This window comes from Phocoena phocoena, chromosome 1, assembly GCF_963924675.1.
Source record: "Phocoena phocoena chromosome 1, mPhoPho1.1, whole genome shotgun sequence".
Classification (NCBI taxonomy): domain Eukaryota; kingdom Metazoa; phylum Chordata; class Mammalia; order Artiodactyla; family Phocoenidae; genus Phocoena; species Phocoena phocoena.
In genome coordinates, this window is record NC_089219.1 from 124,336,032 (window position 1) to 124,351,227 (window position 15,196).

The 15,196-nt window shown below is 42.6% G+C and overlaps 1 protein-coding gene across 2 annotated transcripts in view; it reads left to right on the forward strand.

Annotated features, from left to right (window-relative positions):
• The first annotated feature begins 5,271 nt into the window (after nt 1-5,271).
• Nucleotides 5,272-15,196, forward strand: part of POU2F1 (POU class 2 homeobox 1) — a 171,373-nt gene continuing 161,448 nt past the window's right edge. Inside the window, exon 1 of one of the 2 annotated variants that reach the window (XM_065894807.1) lies at nt 5,272-5,340. Coding sequence is in view for 1 of the 2 variants with exons in the window: in XM_065894794.1 (XP_065750866.1) it covers nt 5,280-5,340 (61 nt within the window). In the remaining variant the exon portion in view is untranslated. The remainder of the gene's footprint in view (nt 5,341-15,196) is intronic. The other variant, XM_065894794.1, reaches the window with a different exon arrangement.

Sequence of the window (15,196 nt, forward strand, 5' to 3'; positions counted from 1 at the left end):
ATATGCATACATTTGTGTTACCACCAGCACAGTTAGGGTACAGAACAACTCCACTACCCACAAAAAGCCTCCCATATACCCTTACAGTTATGCCTTCTCCCACCATTACCTCCTGGCAAATACTGATCTATCATGACAGTTTTGTTATTTCAAGGATGTCATATGAATGGAATCATGCAATATGATCCCTTTTGAGATTTTTCTGCTTTCCCTCAGTGTAATGCCTTTGAGATTCATTGAAGTTGTTGCACCTGTCAATAATTTGATTTTTTTTTACAGCTGAATAGTATTACACGTTATGAACGTACCACAGTTTGTTTATCCATTCACTTGTTGAAGGACCTTTGAATTGTTTCTAGTTTTTGGTAATTATAATAGAGTTGCTATTTGTGTATATGTTTTTGTGTGAACATAAGTTTGCATCCATGTCTATATTTTTATTATAATGAGATTACATACAAGGACATTATGTGTTAATATGTTCTCTTCCCACATGAACTATATGCACCTCCAGGATTTTGCCTGATCCAAAGCAAGCGGCATAGTGTTATGAGCGTACAGCCCCTGACCTGTGTTTTTTTCTCTTAATCATGGAATTTTATTTATTTGTTCTAATTAATTTATTTATTTAATTTTGGCCGTGTTGTGTCTTTGTTGCTGCACACCGGCTTTCTCTAGTTGTGGCGAGCGGGGAGCTACTCTTCATTGCGATGCACGGGCTTCTCATTGCGGTGGCTTCTCTTGTTGCGGAGCACGGGCTCTAGGCGCGCAGGCTTCAGTAGTTATGGTGCGTGGGCTCAGTAGTTGTGGCTCGTGGGCTTAGTTGCTCCGTGGCATGTGGGATCTTCCTGGACCAGGGATCGAACCCATGTCCCCTGCATTGGCAGGCGGATTCTTAACCACTGCGCCACCAGGGAAGTCCCCCTGACCTGTGTTTGATTCTCAGCTCTACTGTTTAATAGTGGTGAGACATTGGGCAAGTTACTTACCACCTTTATGCCTCACTTTTCCCCATCCTGGAAAATGGAAGCAGCTCCATAATCTGCACATTGGTTCCTTGACCTGTGGAATGAGGGCTATTACATGGGAGAGGCCAAGTGGAGGCCACTAGACCCACCTCTATCTAGGAAAATAGTAAACCAAAAGGAACACTGCATTACTGGAGAGATTGCACAGATTACTGCCACCATCAAGGATTTGGAAGATGTCGGGGTGGTTATTACCACCACATCCCCACTTAACTCTCCCTTTGGCCTATACAGAAGACAGATGGATCTTGGAGAATGACAGTGGATTACTGTAAATTTAACTGGGTGGTGACTCCACTTATAGCTGCTGTAGATGTGGTTTCAGTGCTTGGGCAAATTAACACATCCCCTGGAAACTGAGATATAGCTATTAATCTGGCAAATGCCTTTTTCTCCATCCCTGTTAATGAGACCCACAAGAAGCAGTTTGCTTTCAGCAAATAAACTTTCACTGTCCCACCTCAGAGGTATGTCAACTCTCCAGCTGTGCATTATAATTTAGTTCCCTGGATCTTGCTCTCCTTTCCCTTCCACAAGCTATTACACTAGTCCATTACACTGATGACATCATGCTGGTTGGACCTAGCGAGCAAGAAGTAGCAACTACTTCAGACTTAGTGGTAAGACATTTGCGTGTCAGAGGGTGGGAAACAAGTCTGACACAAATTCAGGGGGCTTCTACCTCAGTGAAATTTCTAGGGGTCCACTGGTGTGGGGCATGTCAAGATATCCTACAACTGAAAAAGAGGCACAACGCCTAGTGAGCTTCTTTGGATTTTGGGTGCAAAAAAGCCCTCCTTGGGGTGTGTTACTCCAACCCACTTACCAAGTGACTCAAAAAGCTGGTCGTTTTGAATGAGACCCAGAATAAGAGAAAGCTCTGCAACAGGTCCAGACAGCTGTGCAAGCTGCTCTGCCACTTGGGCCATAGGATCCAGCAGATCCAAAGGTGCTTGAAGTGTCAGTGGTAGGTAGGGATGCTGCCAGGCCCCAACAACTGACCTGCACCTCAGGCCATTATAATTTTAGAGCAAAGCCCTGCCATCTTCTATAGATAACTACTCTCATTTGGGGAAATAGTTCTTGGCCTGCTACTGGACTTCAGTAGAGACTGAATGCTTAACCATGGGCCACCAAATTACCATGAGACCTGAGCTGCCCATCATGAACTGGGTATTATTTGATTTATGAGGGAGTGCACAGCACTTCAAAAGAACTCCTTGAGGAGCTTCCCTGGTGGCACAGTGGTTGAGAATCTGCCTGCCACTGCAGGGGACACGGGTTTGAGCCCTGGTCTGGGAAGATCCCACATGCCATGGGGCAACTAGGCCCGTGAGCGACAACTACTGAGCCTGCGCATCTGGAGCCTGTGCTCCACAACAAGAGAGGCCGCGATGAAGAGGGGAGCCCGCTCGCCGCAACTGGAGAAAGCCCTCGCACAGAAACGAAGACCCGACACAGCCCAAAGTAAATAAATTAATTAATTAAATTTAAAGAAAAAGAACTCCTTGAGTCTTCTAATTTATACAGAAACAAATCTAGGGAACATGTATGGAAATGGATATTAGGGGATTAGGATCGTGGTAGAAAGAACATAAAGTTGAATCAGGCCTTTGGACTTAGACTGGAACTTACACCACTGGTTCTCAGGCCTTCAGACTGCAGATCTGGGGACTTCTCAGCCTCTGTAATTGTATGAGCCAATTCTTTATTAGAGATCTCTTTCATATATATAAAGTTATATATATCTCCTGTTGGTTTTGTTTCTCTGGAGAACCCTAATACAAGCAAGTTATATAACGTCTATGTCTTAATTTCCCCACCCTGGAAAATGGGGATAAACAGAGTTCCTACTTCCCAGAGTTGTGAGGATTAAAAATAGTTGATACACTGAGTTTGCTGAGGTCAAAGCAGTATCTTACATGTTTTCATATCCTTAGCACCTAGTAAAGTTTATGGCAGAATGCTGATGTTCATAAATATTTGTTCAATAAATGACTTGATCAATTTTTAAAATAATCCTAACATATAAAACTGTATTATTCATTATTTTCTATTCAACAAATGTTTATGAGTAACCACTATGCTCAGGTATTATGCTAGGCCCTGGGCACACATTTGGAAACATAAATATTATCATCAAGAGGAAAATGAATCATTGATACAGACTATGTAAGCTTTTTTTTTCTCACAGAGCTATTATTCTTTACATAACAATTCATTCCATAAAAATTTCCTTTTATGGAAATAAAATAATAAAAAATGAATAGCACATGCACTGGCTTCAATTACTTTCTGAAAGTCATATTAATTTACTTTTTGAAATAAAGAGCAAAACAAAGTTTAAACAGAAGATAAGAAGTTAAATAAGGGTATTTGACTTCGTTTCTTTTAGTTAAGATGATTTCAAATTTGTTGCCCTCAGACCAGGGCCATGTACTTAACTCTTGTTTCAAATAGGTTGATGATTCTGAGACTTTCCGTATAGTAATGCTGGTGAATATAACTCAGGCCATATTTACAGATTAATTGTAACATGATTAAATTTTGCATTTCCTTAACCGTGTGTTGGTTGGTGTAGTTTGAAATAATTAGATTATAGGGTAGCCCAATTATTTGGCTTAAACAGTCATGCATACACCCTAGGGCTTAATTGCCATGAATAAATCAATACCACCCGAAATCCATTGGCTGTCATTGACAATAGCTTTAACTGTACTTGCACAGTGTAAGAAATTCAATTAGCAGGCTAAGACCCATGATTAAAACTTTAGCCATTAAAATAACTGCCGGCTATCTCCTAGAGATCAGTTTTTTTCTCAGTGTAGAATCTGTAATCCTACCCAATTTAAACTTTACAGTCATTTTTCTCAAGACAGACTATCTAGTTTTTTTTTTTTTTTTTTTTACTTTGGTAACCATGAAATACAGTACACTTCTCTTTTAAAAAACTGGGAAAATCATAGGGCTTAAAAATTCGTAAAATAATTAGACCAGGGTCTTGTCCAGGAAAATCTACCATTAAAGATAAAGAAATCTTAGAACATTATGACTAGTTACAAAGAAAGAAATCTTAGAACATTATGACTAGTTACAAAGAAAGATATTTACAACGGAAAACGCCTACTTATCATATTTACTCTGAGAAGCAGCAAAGTAAAATTCATGATGAAGCTACCGCTGATTTCGACATTTTTATTTACTAGGTCGTCGGTTTCCAGTTTACTGTTAGGTTTTAAAAGATGTTCCTAAGCGAAAGGAAAGGGAGAATGCCTATCTATAGGCTGGGGGGTCGGCTATTTCTTACGATCCGGTGAGCGGCGATCGAGGCGCGTGAAACAAGGGTAGGGGCGGGAATTAGCGACTTAATAAAACTCCCAGCTAGCGAGGAAGCTAGCCGGGTGTTAGACACAAATAGAGCAGAACAGATTTGGGGCTAATTAAAACCACCACAGGACACTCCCCCTTGCGTTAGCGGGGCCGGGTCTCCAGCATTCGCAGAGCCGGGGGCGGGGACTAGTTCGGATTCAAATTTAAAGCGGGATGCCCGCGCCTGGCCCAGCAGGTGCCTCCAGCCCTGCTCCCCGCGGAAGGCGTTTCCGCCCCTACCTGCCCACAGGGCCGGAAATTACTTAGAGGGGAACGGCCCCTCCTTTGTTGTCAGTGTTTCAACAGCGCGGAAAGCCTTAAAAAGTGCGCAGCGTAGAAGACGCTGGCTGGTTCGCCCGCCGATACTCCACGCTTCTCCACCCTCTTGGCCGCTGTGTCCCCTGCGCTTCTTTTAGAATGCCACTGGGGGAAACCGGAGTAAAACTGGGAGGGGAGTGACGCGGTAGGAGTAGGGATGATAGTAACAAGGCACAACTGCTCCCTGTACTACCCTTCACAGATTACGCAACGGGAGGCAGCCACGGGGAAGTAGCGCATGCGCGGACTGCTTTTCAGGCGCGCGGAGAAAGTCGCGCATGTGCAGAGCCCAGAAGGAAAAAAGAAGCGAAGGGGTGACTGGCAGGTTGAGGGCGCTTTAGCTACTGAAGAACCACAGCGGCCAGGGGGCGCGTGCGCAGAGCGCCCGAAGGGGTGGGGCTCTTCCAAGGGGACGGCCTCGCGCGCCCCCTGGCGCGCGCCCGGGGAGAGGAGGGAGCGGGAGGGGGCGGAGAGGAGGGAGGAGGCATGGAGGGCGGGAGGGGGGAGGGGAGCCGGAGCGAGGGAGGGTTTATCGACCGGGCGATTTTGGTTAAAATATTCAAAATGGCGGACGGAGGAGCAGCGAGTCAAGATGAGAGTTCAGCCGCGGCGGCAGCAGCAGCAGGTAATCATTACAGCATTTTACATATTCATATTCATACTCAACCCCGGCTCCCGCTGCCCCCCCCCGCGACTTAGCATAATTTATTAGTACTCAGGATTATTATAATTAACGGCGGGGAGATGGGGGGCCGGGGAGCACGGAACCCCTGCCGGGCGCCGAACGGAGGGGGGAAAGAGGCTCGGAGAGGCCAGGCGGAGGGGGAAGACAAGGGGCAAAGGGGGCTGCGATCCACCGCGCTCCTCCTGCCCCAGCCCACCCCGCTGCCGGCTCGCCCGCCCGCCGGCACCGGCCCTCCTTCTCTGCCGGCCGCCGCCGCCGCCGCCTCCTCGCCGCCGAGCCCGAACCCGAGCGGGTCCGCGGCGGGGCCGCGGGGCCGGGGCAGACGGAGAGGACAATAAAGACATTTTACATATTCATAGCTGCTGGGGCGGCGGGGCGCGGCGGGGCGCGGGCGGGCGACCCGGGCCGGGCGGGCGCGGGTTGGGGGGGGCGTGGAGGGGGAATGGAGGTGGCGGCGAGCACAATGCCGGGGAGGCGGCGGGGCCGGAGCGGACCCCGGCGGCCGGACAGCCGCACGCGTCCTCCCCCCGGGAGCGGGCCGGGGCGGGGGGGCGCTGCCCACGCGGGGGGCGGCCCGGAGGGCGGCCGGGGGTGCGCCTGTGGAGAGCGCTCTGCCGGCGCCCGAGCCCCGCCGCCGCACCGGGGTCCGAGCGGGGCTGAGCCCGGGGGTCACGGACTCGGGCACCTCGGCCGCGCCCCACTTATCTCCAGTGTAGCGGCCTGACCCGAGCCAGGCCTGCGCTGTAGGTGGGTAGGGGTGAGCGGTCGCGGGCGCTGCGAGGTGGCCTCGGGGCGGAGGGGGTGGGGAGCCCGCGCAGGGGTCCGCTTCTCCCCCTTGGGGGCGGACTGGGTTGAAAGCGGCCCTTGGGGAAAGTTGCCCTCCGAGGGGCAGGTCCTGCCGGGCCGCCCCATGTGCTCCGGGCCAGCGGTAAGGGGTCTCAGTGGGTCCTGGTAAAGCCCCCTGTCCCCGGGCGGCCGTGGATTCCTGAGGGAGTTGGGCTGAAGGTGCTTGGCGCGGTCTGATCTCTGTTTCCCCCTGCCCCTTCCCGCCCCCCCTCCGCCTCTGCGCTTGACCCGGACCGACGGGGCCCGGGGCCCTCGAGCGCCTCTCGCTCCCAGGCCCCAGAAGCGCCCGCAGGCCTCCCAGGACCTCTGATGTAAAGCGCTGCCCTCCTGCCCCTGCCCCAGAGCCGGCTGGGCTGACAAGTTGATAATATTCTTGGTTTCCCCTCTCCGGCTGGGAGTTGGATAGGGGCGGGGATCCCCCTCCCTGGTTCTGTACTCCTGTTTTCTTGCTGGGTGCTGGGTCCTCTCGATTCTCTGGTTAGCTGAACCTCTCTAATTTGAATAATGTCTAATTCGGGGAGGTTTATATTATTGAAATGGCCGCCTGGCTTTCCCCGCCTCTCATGTTTAGTAATTCAGACCTTTAATAACAGCCACTCACAGCCCAACGCCGTGTTTATATTTTACATTCGCCCCATGTGCTTTTGTGGTTCGATATGATTCTTTTTTTTTTTTCCTTGGCAATCCACAGGGCTCTGAGATCAAACCCAGGCTGTGCTGGGAAGAGAAGGGGGAGAGCTAGGCCTTGGCTCCTCTAGCAGTGGCCTAGGCCTCATGTTCTCTGCCGCTTGATTTATTTACTAATAACCAAAATGACTCTCGCCCCCCCCACCAACTTCCACACACATACCCCTACTCCGCGGGCAAAACAAACCCTCTTGGGGCCTTAGCAGCGTTCAGACAGCTCCGAGCTAAGCATCAGCTCTGTCGTGTTTTGTTTTCTCTTAAAAAGACTTTCTTAGAGTTTGCTGTAATATTGGGCCTAAGAAAAAAAAATCCATGACTTCTCATTTTCAGAGGCGAATGAAACCTATTTTGGTTTAATACAAATAAATCACTTTGTTTTGGGGCTAGTTCACCCCTGCCCCTTGGCTCCTACCCCCAAGTTAAAACACTTTCAGGCTTTGTAAAGGTCTGCAGGATTTGTAGAAACCAGTCGTTTTTTCTAGGAGTTGTAGAATAGGTAGGTATTTTAGAAATTCCAATTAACAGCACTTTCAAAATTCCTCAGTGCTGCCTTCGCTTTTCAGCCTCTTCGTTCTAATTTAAAATGGGCTGATATTAATTTTGTGCTATCACTGTCATAGACTTGCTTATTTTAATTGTAGCACTCCTGAAAACAGAAATGGGGTTATGTTTTTTTTTGAGTGTTTGTGTCATGGTTAAATGAGTGAAAATAGAAGAATAAACACAGGCACTGTGTCTACCCTGATCTTGGAACTTACTCCCCTCCCAGCACACCGACCCCTCATTCTTTAAGTTGCCAGGATTGATTTTATGTTTTATGTAGACTTAGGACATTTGGTCTGTGAAAGGCAGATGAACGTTTGCTATTTAAAGAAATAGTAATTTTGATTTGGGGGCTTTCCCTCGGTAAAGTTCTCTTTCTTTTTTATTTTGTATAGTTCTAATGTGTTTTTTAAAAACATGGTGTTGCTTCTCATTGGTGGATTTTTAACCCTGGCTAGTAAAGTATCAGAGAAGTGTTGTTTAACACCAATGTGTTTAACCTTTGAAATTATGTTAAGGCACTTGATGGTCAGTTGCGAGATACATATTTTGTGAGACATTAGTCTTCAGTTTAATTGACAACAAAATTCTAGATTTAATGGGCTAAAAGCAAGCCAATTTCAAATAACCAGTTCTTACTATTCTTTTACCTCCACTACGCTGGCCCTGAATGCAGCAGGAAAAAAAAAATCTGTAGCTTTCATGAGAATGTTCAGGTGAATAACTGCTTCAGAGACCTGAAGCATGAGGTTGGATAGACCAAAAAACAGTAATATGATTTCATGCCTTCAATAGCATATGTGTTTGCACCCGATTCCCAAGATGTGGTCAAACTGATGATGTCATTGAACAGAGGACAAGGTGCAGCTAATTTGATTTATTGTCCCGAGGTGAAGTGTAGCAGTGAAACCTTCTCATAGGAAAACCATTTATCTCAGGACAGTTTCCTTTATAGCTGCAATTTAACCACTACCAAGGCTGTAGATATTTTATCCAAGATGATAAAATGTACATTGCCTTTTACAAACAAAATTTTTTTCTTACAGTTTTTGTGATACAGGAAAGGATGACTATTGTTAACTGGACTTATATTTTGGTTGGCTTTCCATGCTATTGTAAAAATTCATTTCCTCAAATTCTCATTTGGAGACTATGGTTTTAAATAAGTATAATCACAGAAGTGATCCATGAGCATGCTTTAGATAGGTTCTTTATAATCCCCCAAACTCCGGTAAGAAGCTGTGTTTCTTGATTTAATCAGAGCATAGCCTGGGATAAAGGAGAGATCATACTGGCCTTAGTAGCTATTTCAATGAGTAAAGTGAACTTGATGAGGATGAGGGCTGTATATTCTGTTACGTTGAAATTACAGTGTTTAAGATAAGGTAGAATACTTACAGTAAAGCATGTGCTTTGCAAACAGATTTTTAAAAAAATAATTCAGAATTCTTTTTGGATTGTCTTAATTTAGTCTAGACAAGTTGTGCATTTTATTTTGATTGATTAGTGATTTTTAAAATTGTTCCACTGTGAGATAGTGATTCCACATATGATTTTTGACCTATAAGATTTTCCTGTCAGGCATTTTCCATCATATTTTTAACTAGTTTATCTTAAAGTGATGATTAAAATGTCCTGGGAATGTGGTAGAATTGCTGTGACTTATTCCTAACTCTAACTTGTGAGCCAAGCTTGATAGAGTATTTTAGGTTACTTTTGAGCCTTCATAAGTTTATAACCTGCCTGTCTCCTTTTATATCTGTCAGGTGGCTTCCCACGAGTTTTCAGAAAACCCATTGTTACTTCCTTCTTAACTTGCCCCATCTAGTAATTATAATGGTACTTAAGAATTTAGGTCTTGAAAATTTATGTAACAGCTGACCAAATATTCTTAATTTCTAAAAGGACCGTTCTTCCCAGCCATTACTGTTCAAGTAATTTTCAACCTCGGCCCCAAACTAATTTCTAATTCCTTCCATTTTGTCATTGTCAAAAATCCCAGTAGTCAAGGAAAAAACAAATAGCGACTATTATTCAGGTTTAAATGGTGTCGTATTCTGCCATATTTTAAATTCACTATTCTCTGCTTCGATAGGCAGTATAAAGAAGAAGGAATAAAATGTGTTTCATTGCTGCATAGGTTGAAGTAATTGTTAATCTGTTATTCATCTGGTCGGTGGATTTTGGAATAAGTTTAGGACTCAATGTTAAATTGCTCTTATAAAGCCACCAAAGATGTTTAAAGGAGCCTTGAATATCTTAAGCAGGTGGTTCTAAAATGACAGAACTGGAAATTTGAATGTTGCCTTTCATAAGTATTTTCCATTAAAAATGAAACATTTAAAATTTCTTGAATCTGTATTGCTTGATCTTGAGTTTAGGTGTGTGGGTTTGTGTGTTTAAGTTGTGTTTTTAAAATTGGTCTCTCACTTTCATGAATGTCTGTTCCTTTGTACTAGGAGGACTATAATATAATGTAGTAGTGATTGCCTTAATGTTATCAGTTATTTTTGTTTTGTTTTTAATGTTGAAAGCCCACAGCTTTAGTCTTCTTTCAAGCACTATTAAAATTAATTTTCTTTTAAAATACTGGTGTATGACTGTCATTAATTTGCTTTTATACAGGTGTTGGTTCAGTTACAGTTTTTGTGATTAGTAAAGACTTACTATGAAGCCTAATTTTAAGCAGGAATGTGTTTTCCTAATGGAAATGATTGTATTTAGAACTATTTAAATAATTATTGTTTGCAGAACAAGTCACAGACAAAACATGTCTCTTTTTGGCCACCCATGTTCTTGTTTCTTTTGGCTCCTTTAATGGTAAATGCCTGAGCAAACATGTTTATTACTTATTTCTCAAGGAAATCTAATATTAGGTATTAGAGTGTGGATTTGATTGTTATACATCTGCCTTATTTGAGTTTCTGTATCCCTCCTAAATGAATCCTTTTGTCCTTTTCCTCTTTATAGGGAACTCTTTGGGCTAGAATTTTGCTTAATTCTTATCCTGATTGTGTTGCTTAAAAATATCTTTTTGAGTGAAATCAGGGTTGAAAGAGGTAATAATTATGGTTCACAGATTACTTATCCATCTTCTTTTGCTGAATGTTTTTGCACATTGTTGACGTTTTGTAAATAAAGATAGTTGAATAACTTAATAGATTTATATTTCTTCTTAGGAATAAATTGGTTTTATTTTGTACTGAAATATTTCTGACTATGTTCTAAACTGGCAGTGAGCCCTTATAAACTCTTTCGGCGGTAATAGCAATGGAAATAAAAATAGCACGAGTGGAGCCAGTGCTTGACTTACTGATCCATGTACAGTATATTTAGAATTTGGAATATGAGAATTGTCTTGACTTTCAGAACCTCTGATGTGAAGAAGCTCTGTTTATAGAGTTCTGTGTTTTTACCGCAGGATATTAATTTATTGAGCATTGATAAGATATTTGTACTCAGTGACTGATAAAACGCCTTTGTTTTTGTTTTTTTCCCAGTTAAGCAAATACTCAAGTTTTCAGTGTTGCCTAGATTTTGCAGATAGGCCTAGCAATGAGCAAAAGACAAATCAGCAAGCCTCTAGATTTATCAGATTCTTTTTTAAAGTACTATCCAGGAAACTAGATATTCATCCAGAAGGGGATACATAATATTAATTTTTAAAATGACAATGTGAAGCACCAAACTTAGCTCAGTGTGAATGTTGGTAGTAGATTTACTCAGCCTGTGATATTGAAAGTCCTTGCAAGTACAGTTTAATTTGTCACATGATTTATTTCATAATTCTCTGTGTAACTTTATTGGTTTTTTATGTTGGAGTCATGGCTTTACTATATAAAGTTAAATCATTAAGTTGGTAAAATAATAAAAATTATGGGTAGGCCTTTTTTTCTTTGGACTGGTGAGCTTTCTCATTGCAACAGAAGGTATAAACAGGAATGGCTAGGAAGTGAACATTTTGTTGTGTATGTTAAACAGCTCAATTGTTTTTGGGACTTCCCTGGCCATACAGTGGTTGAGACTCTGAGCTTCCAAGGCAGGGAGCTGAGGGTTTGATCCCTGGTTAGGGAACTAAGATCCCACATGCCAAAAAACAAAACAAAACAGCTCAATTGTTTTTAACACGTGGTCATCTCCTCAAGAAACGGAGTTGTACTGACTAGCTTTCTAATCTGCAGAGTGAATATATTTTTTAGAGAAAAGTGACTTAGCTATTTTCTTGTTTTAGTATACTTATTTTAATAGTCTGCTTAGTGAAAAAATGCTTTTTTTTTTGCTGATTCATACTGCAGTAGGCAAGTATATTTTAATCAGCCTTTTAAAAATAATTATTTAAACATTTCTTAGCTTGCAAAAAAATATCTGCTGCTTTGTACGTGGTCCCTATGCCAGTTGTCTTTGGGGCTAACAAGGGAATATAAGACTTAGCTGTGGAAAACTCTGCTGTGGCATTTACTTAGCAGGGAAAAATTTTAAAGCAATGTATATACAGTTGGCCCTCCACATTGGTGAGTTTGGTATCCGTGAATTCATCCAACCGCAGATCGAAAATATTGGAAAGAAATATTCCAGAAAGCTCCAAAAAGCAAAGCTTGAATTTGTTGTACCTGGCAGCTATTTACTTAGCATTTACATTGTATTCAGTATTATAACTAATCTAGAGATGATTTAAAGTATGTAAGAGGATGGGCATAAGTTATATGCAAATATAACACCCTCTTATATAAGGAACTTGAGCATCCCTGGGTTTTGGTATCCTTGAAGATTCTGGAACCAATCACCTGTGGTTACCAAGGGATAATTGTAATTACATATTAAAATATATAATAGATAATAATGATCAGAGTAGAAGTCAAAGTGTGTCCAAGTGTGTAGGAACCAAAGCATCCTAGAACTGTTGTAGCTGGAAGGTAATTTAGATACAATCTATCCTAAAACCTTTACAGATGAGGAGGCATTATTCTCAGGCGGTTTAGTGACTTGCCCACAGTCTCTTCACTATTGAGTAATGGATGAGAACACAAGACATTCTAGTCTCCTCCTCCCCATGCCCCCATCTCTCCCTCTACCACATTGCTGCTAGTCAGAGCAGACTTTTAGTAGAAGGTGAGATTTTTAAGCTGAATTTAAAAGGGTGAAAAGAATTTAGAGGAATGGGAAGACATTGCCAGGGAGGTTGTGTTCAAGATTGTGCTGTATACGTAAAAAATGAGGTATTCTATGTGCAGGGAGGCAGTTGGAGGTTTCTGAAGTAAGGAATCCTATGACAAAAGCGGTCAGTGTTCTAGGATTAATATGGTGGTGTGCAAGTTGATTTGAAATAGGAAGGGAGAGATTGGATCCATGGAAACCAGTATATAAAAATTAAGGTATGTGGTTTGTTGACTAATTGCTTTAAGCTATAGAGATACAAACATAATAAGACAATTACCGGACCCAAAGAGGCTTTCACTCTAACAATGATGTAATGAAAATAGATAATCCATAGTAAGGATGTTGAGAATGTTGTCCAGTTACATCACACAAAATAAGGACCTTTGGGAGAAATTCTTGCCTAGTCTTTACAGTAAGAACTCTCTTATTTCTGACCAATGGTTTTGTTTTTAGTCTTCTGGACACTGAACTAATTGACTTTATTTCCTTTTCAAATCAAACTACAGTGTTTAGACCAAATTATTAATCTGAAAGTTTAGATAGGCAATTATGGTATCCATAATTTTTCTTAGCCTCATTCCCAGTTCCATTTTAGGTCCTTAATGTTTTGTTTTGCATTTGTTTTATTGCTTCCATCTTTAAACTCCTGTTATTTTGTCTTTTATGTGGGCTACGTTATATCCTTTCTGGAGCAAGGCAGGTATAAATACAATAAAATTACTGTAACCATGACATAATGATACTGTGTGTATTTTTATAGTCCCTTGAAATTTATAGCAGCACTCTGATTTTCATTAACTCATTTGCTCCTTTCAGGAAATATTATTATGCCCATTTTATTTTTGAGTAAAATGAAGCCCAGATTAAGTGACTTTCCCAAGGTTATGTGCTTAATGAGCACAGAACGTGTTTGGGGAATAGCAAGACTTCTAGGTTAGCTATTACTGAGGCTGCATATTGGAGAGTGGTGGAAGGCAGGTTGGGACTCTGTTCTGGAGAGCTCTGAATGCTGTGGGTTGGTGATGCAGGAGTTTGGATTTCATTTGCTTGGCAGTAAGGAATCACTGAAGTTTTTTGCTCTGGACCAAGGAGCCACTTTAATCAAAGTCCTTAAAGTGTTTAGCAGCTACTTAGAGTCAAAGAGGATAGCAGGGTTTTGAGCTTAGATTATCAAAAGCAGTGCCATGAACAGAAGTAGGGGAGTTGGAAGACGGAACCGTTTGGGGGAATAGGCGATGAATTCAATTGTAGACCTGTCGTTTGAGACATGATTGGGTGGCTCTTATGAGGTTGCAAGTTTATTGTGAAAATCAAGAAAGTTTTACTGAATTAAATGTGTGATAAACATACAAATAATAGGATTGAGATTTATGCTCATGCCACTTTGAGTGTGGACTGAGCATTGAGTCTGAACATTGTAAATTCTAGGCATCTCATTTTGGCTTTGACACGGGCTTCAATAGTTGTTTCAACAATAAGATGGTGATAATACCATTGTTACAGGGATGCTGTGGGGAATAACAAATTGATAGCAGAAGCACTTTTAAAGTACTGTAATAGTTTTTCTTACATGAGTACAAGAGTAAAATCAGCAATTTTATTACTTGTGCTGCTGTAGAGAGGGAGAAGCTTTAGCTTTTAGATTGATTCTGTGGGACACCATACTGCAGGTTGTACATTTCCATGTGCAGCCAGCACCTGGGGAGAGGGAGGTACACCCCAATACTCTTGAAAACTACACAATGGAGGTATTGCATTGTGGCAAACATAAACTTGTCCTTGATTTCAGGGCATTTTCTTATCTCACACCCATCCCTGCCTATGCATTCTTATCTTTTACTACTTCCTTAAATAGCATGACTCAACAATTCCACCAGGAAGTCCCCTTATAGGCCCACCACAAACAGTTTCTTTTATCAGGTTTTAAGTTTTTTAAAAATCGCCGTAAAACTTTGTGTTGAAGAGCTGTTCTGGGAGGGTGGCTATATTTATTCTGAAGCGTGGGCTCTCCTCTCCTCTCCCACTTCACAGTTCTGTCATATGACCTGAAAGTAAGCCCACTGTTTTGGTCAGTCTGGTGTTTGGGATGCTCTGTGAGAACCTTTGCTCACACGCTCACACTGTTCCCTCCCTTGGAATGTCGTGGTATGTGGTGTGGTATAGTGAAAGTGGAACTTGGAGTTGGGAGACCTGGGTTCCCCCAGGTGACTGGGACAAATTACTTCACCGCTGATTATTTTTTTCTTCTTCTTTTACATTTGTAAATACGAGAGTTTTCAAACAAAAGGCCATTGGAATTCTTTTCAAAATGAATTTTAGGCAGAAGCTTAATGTTAAAAGGTAAGAGTGGAGCTGTTCTGATTGAGATGGGCACAGGGGCAGTGAAAGCATCCTCCCTCTACTCTCCACAGTGGCCCTTAAGACCCTTCCACAGGATCCTTAGGACTCCTGCTGGGTGCACTGTTTGAAAACAGTTATCCTTATTTATCATACGGAACCTATCCGTCCTTTAGTCTATCTCCACAAATAGCTGATCTCTCAAGCCTGTGCTTCTGTCCTACTT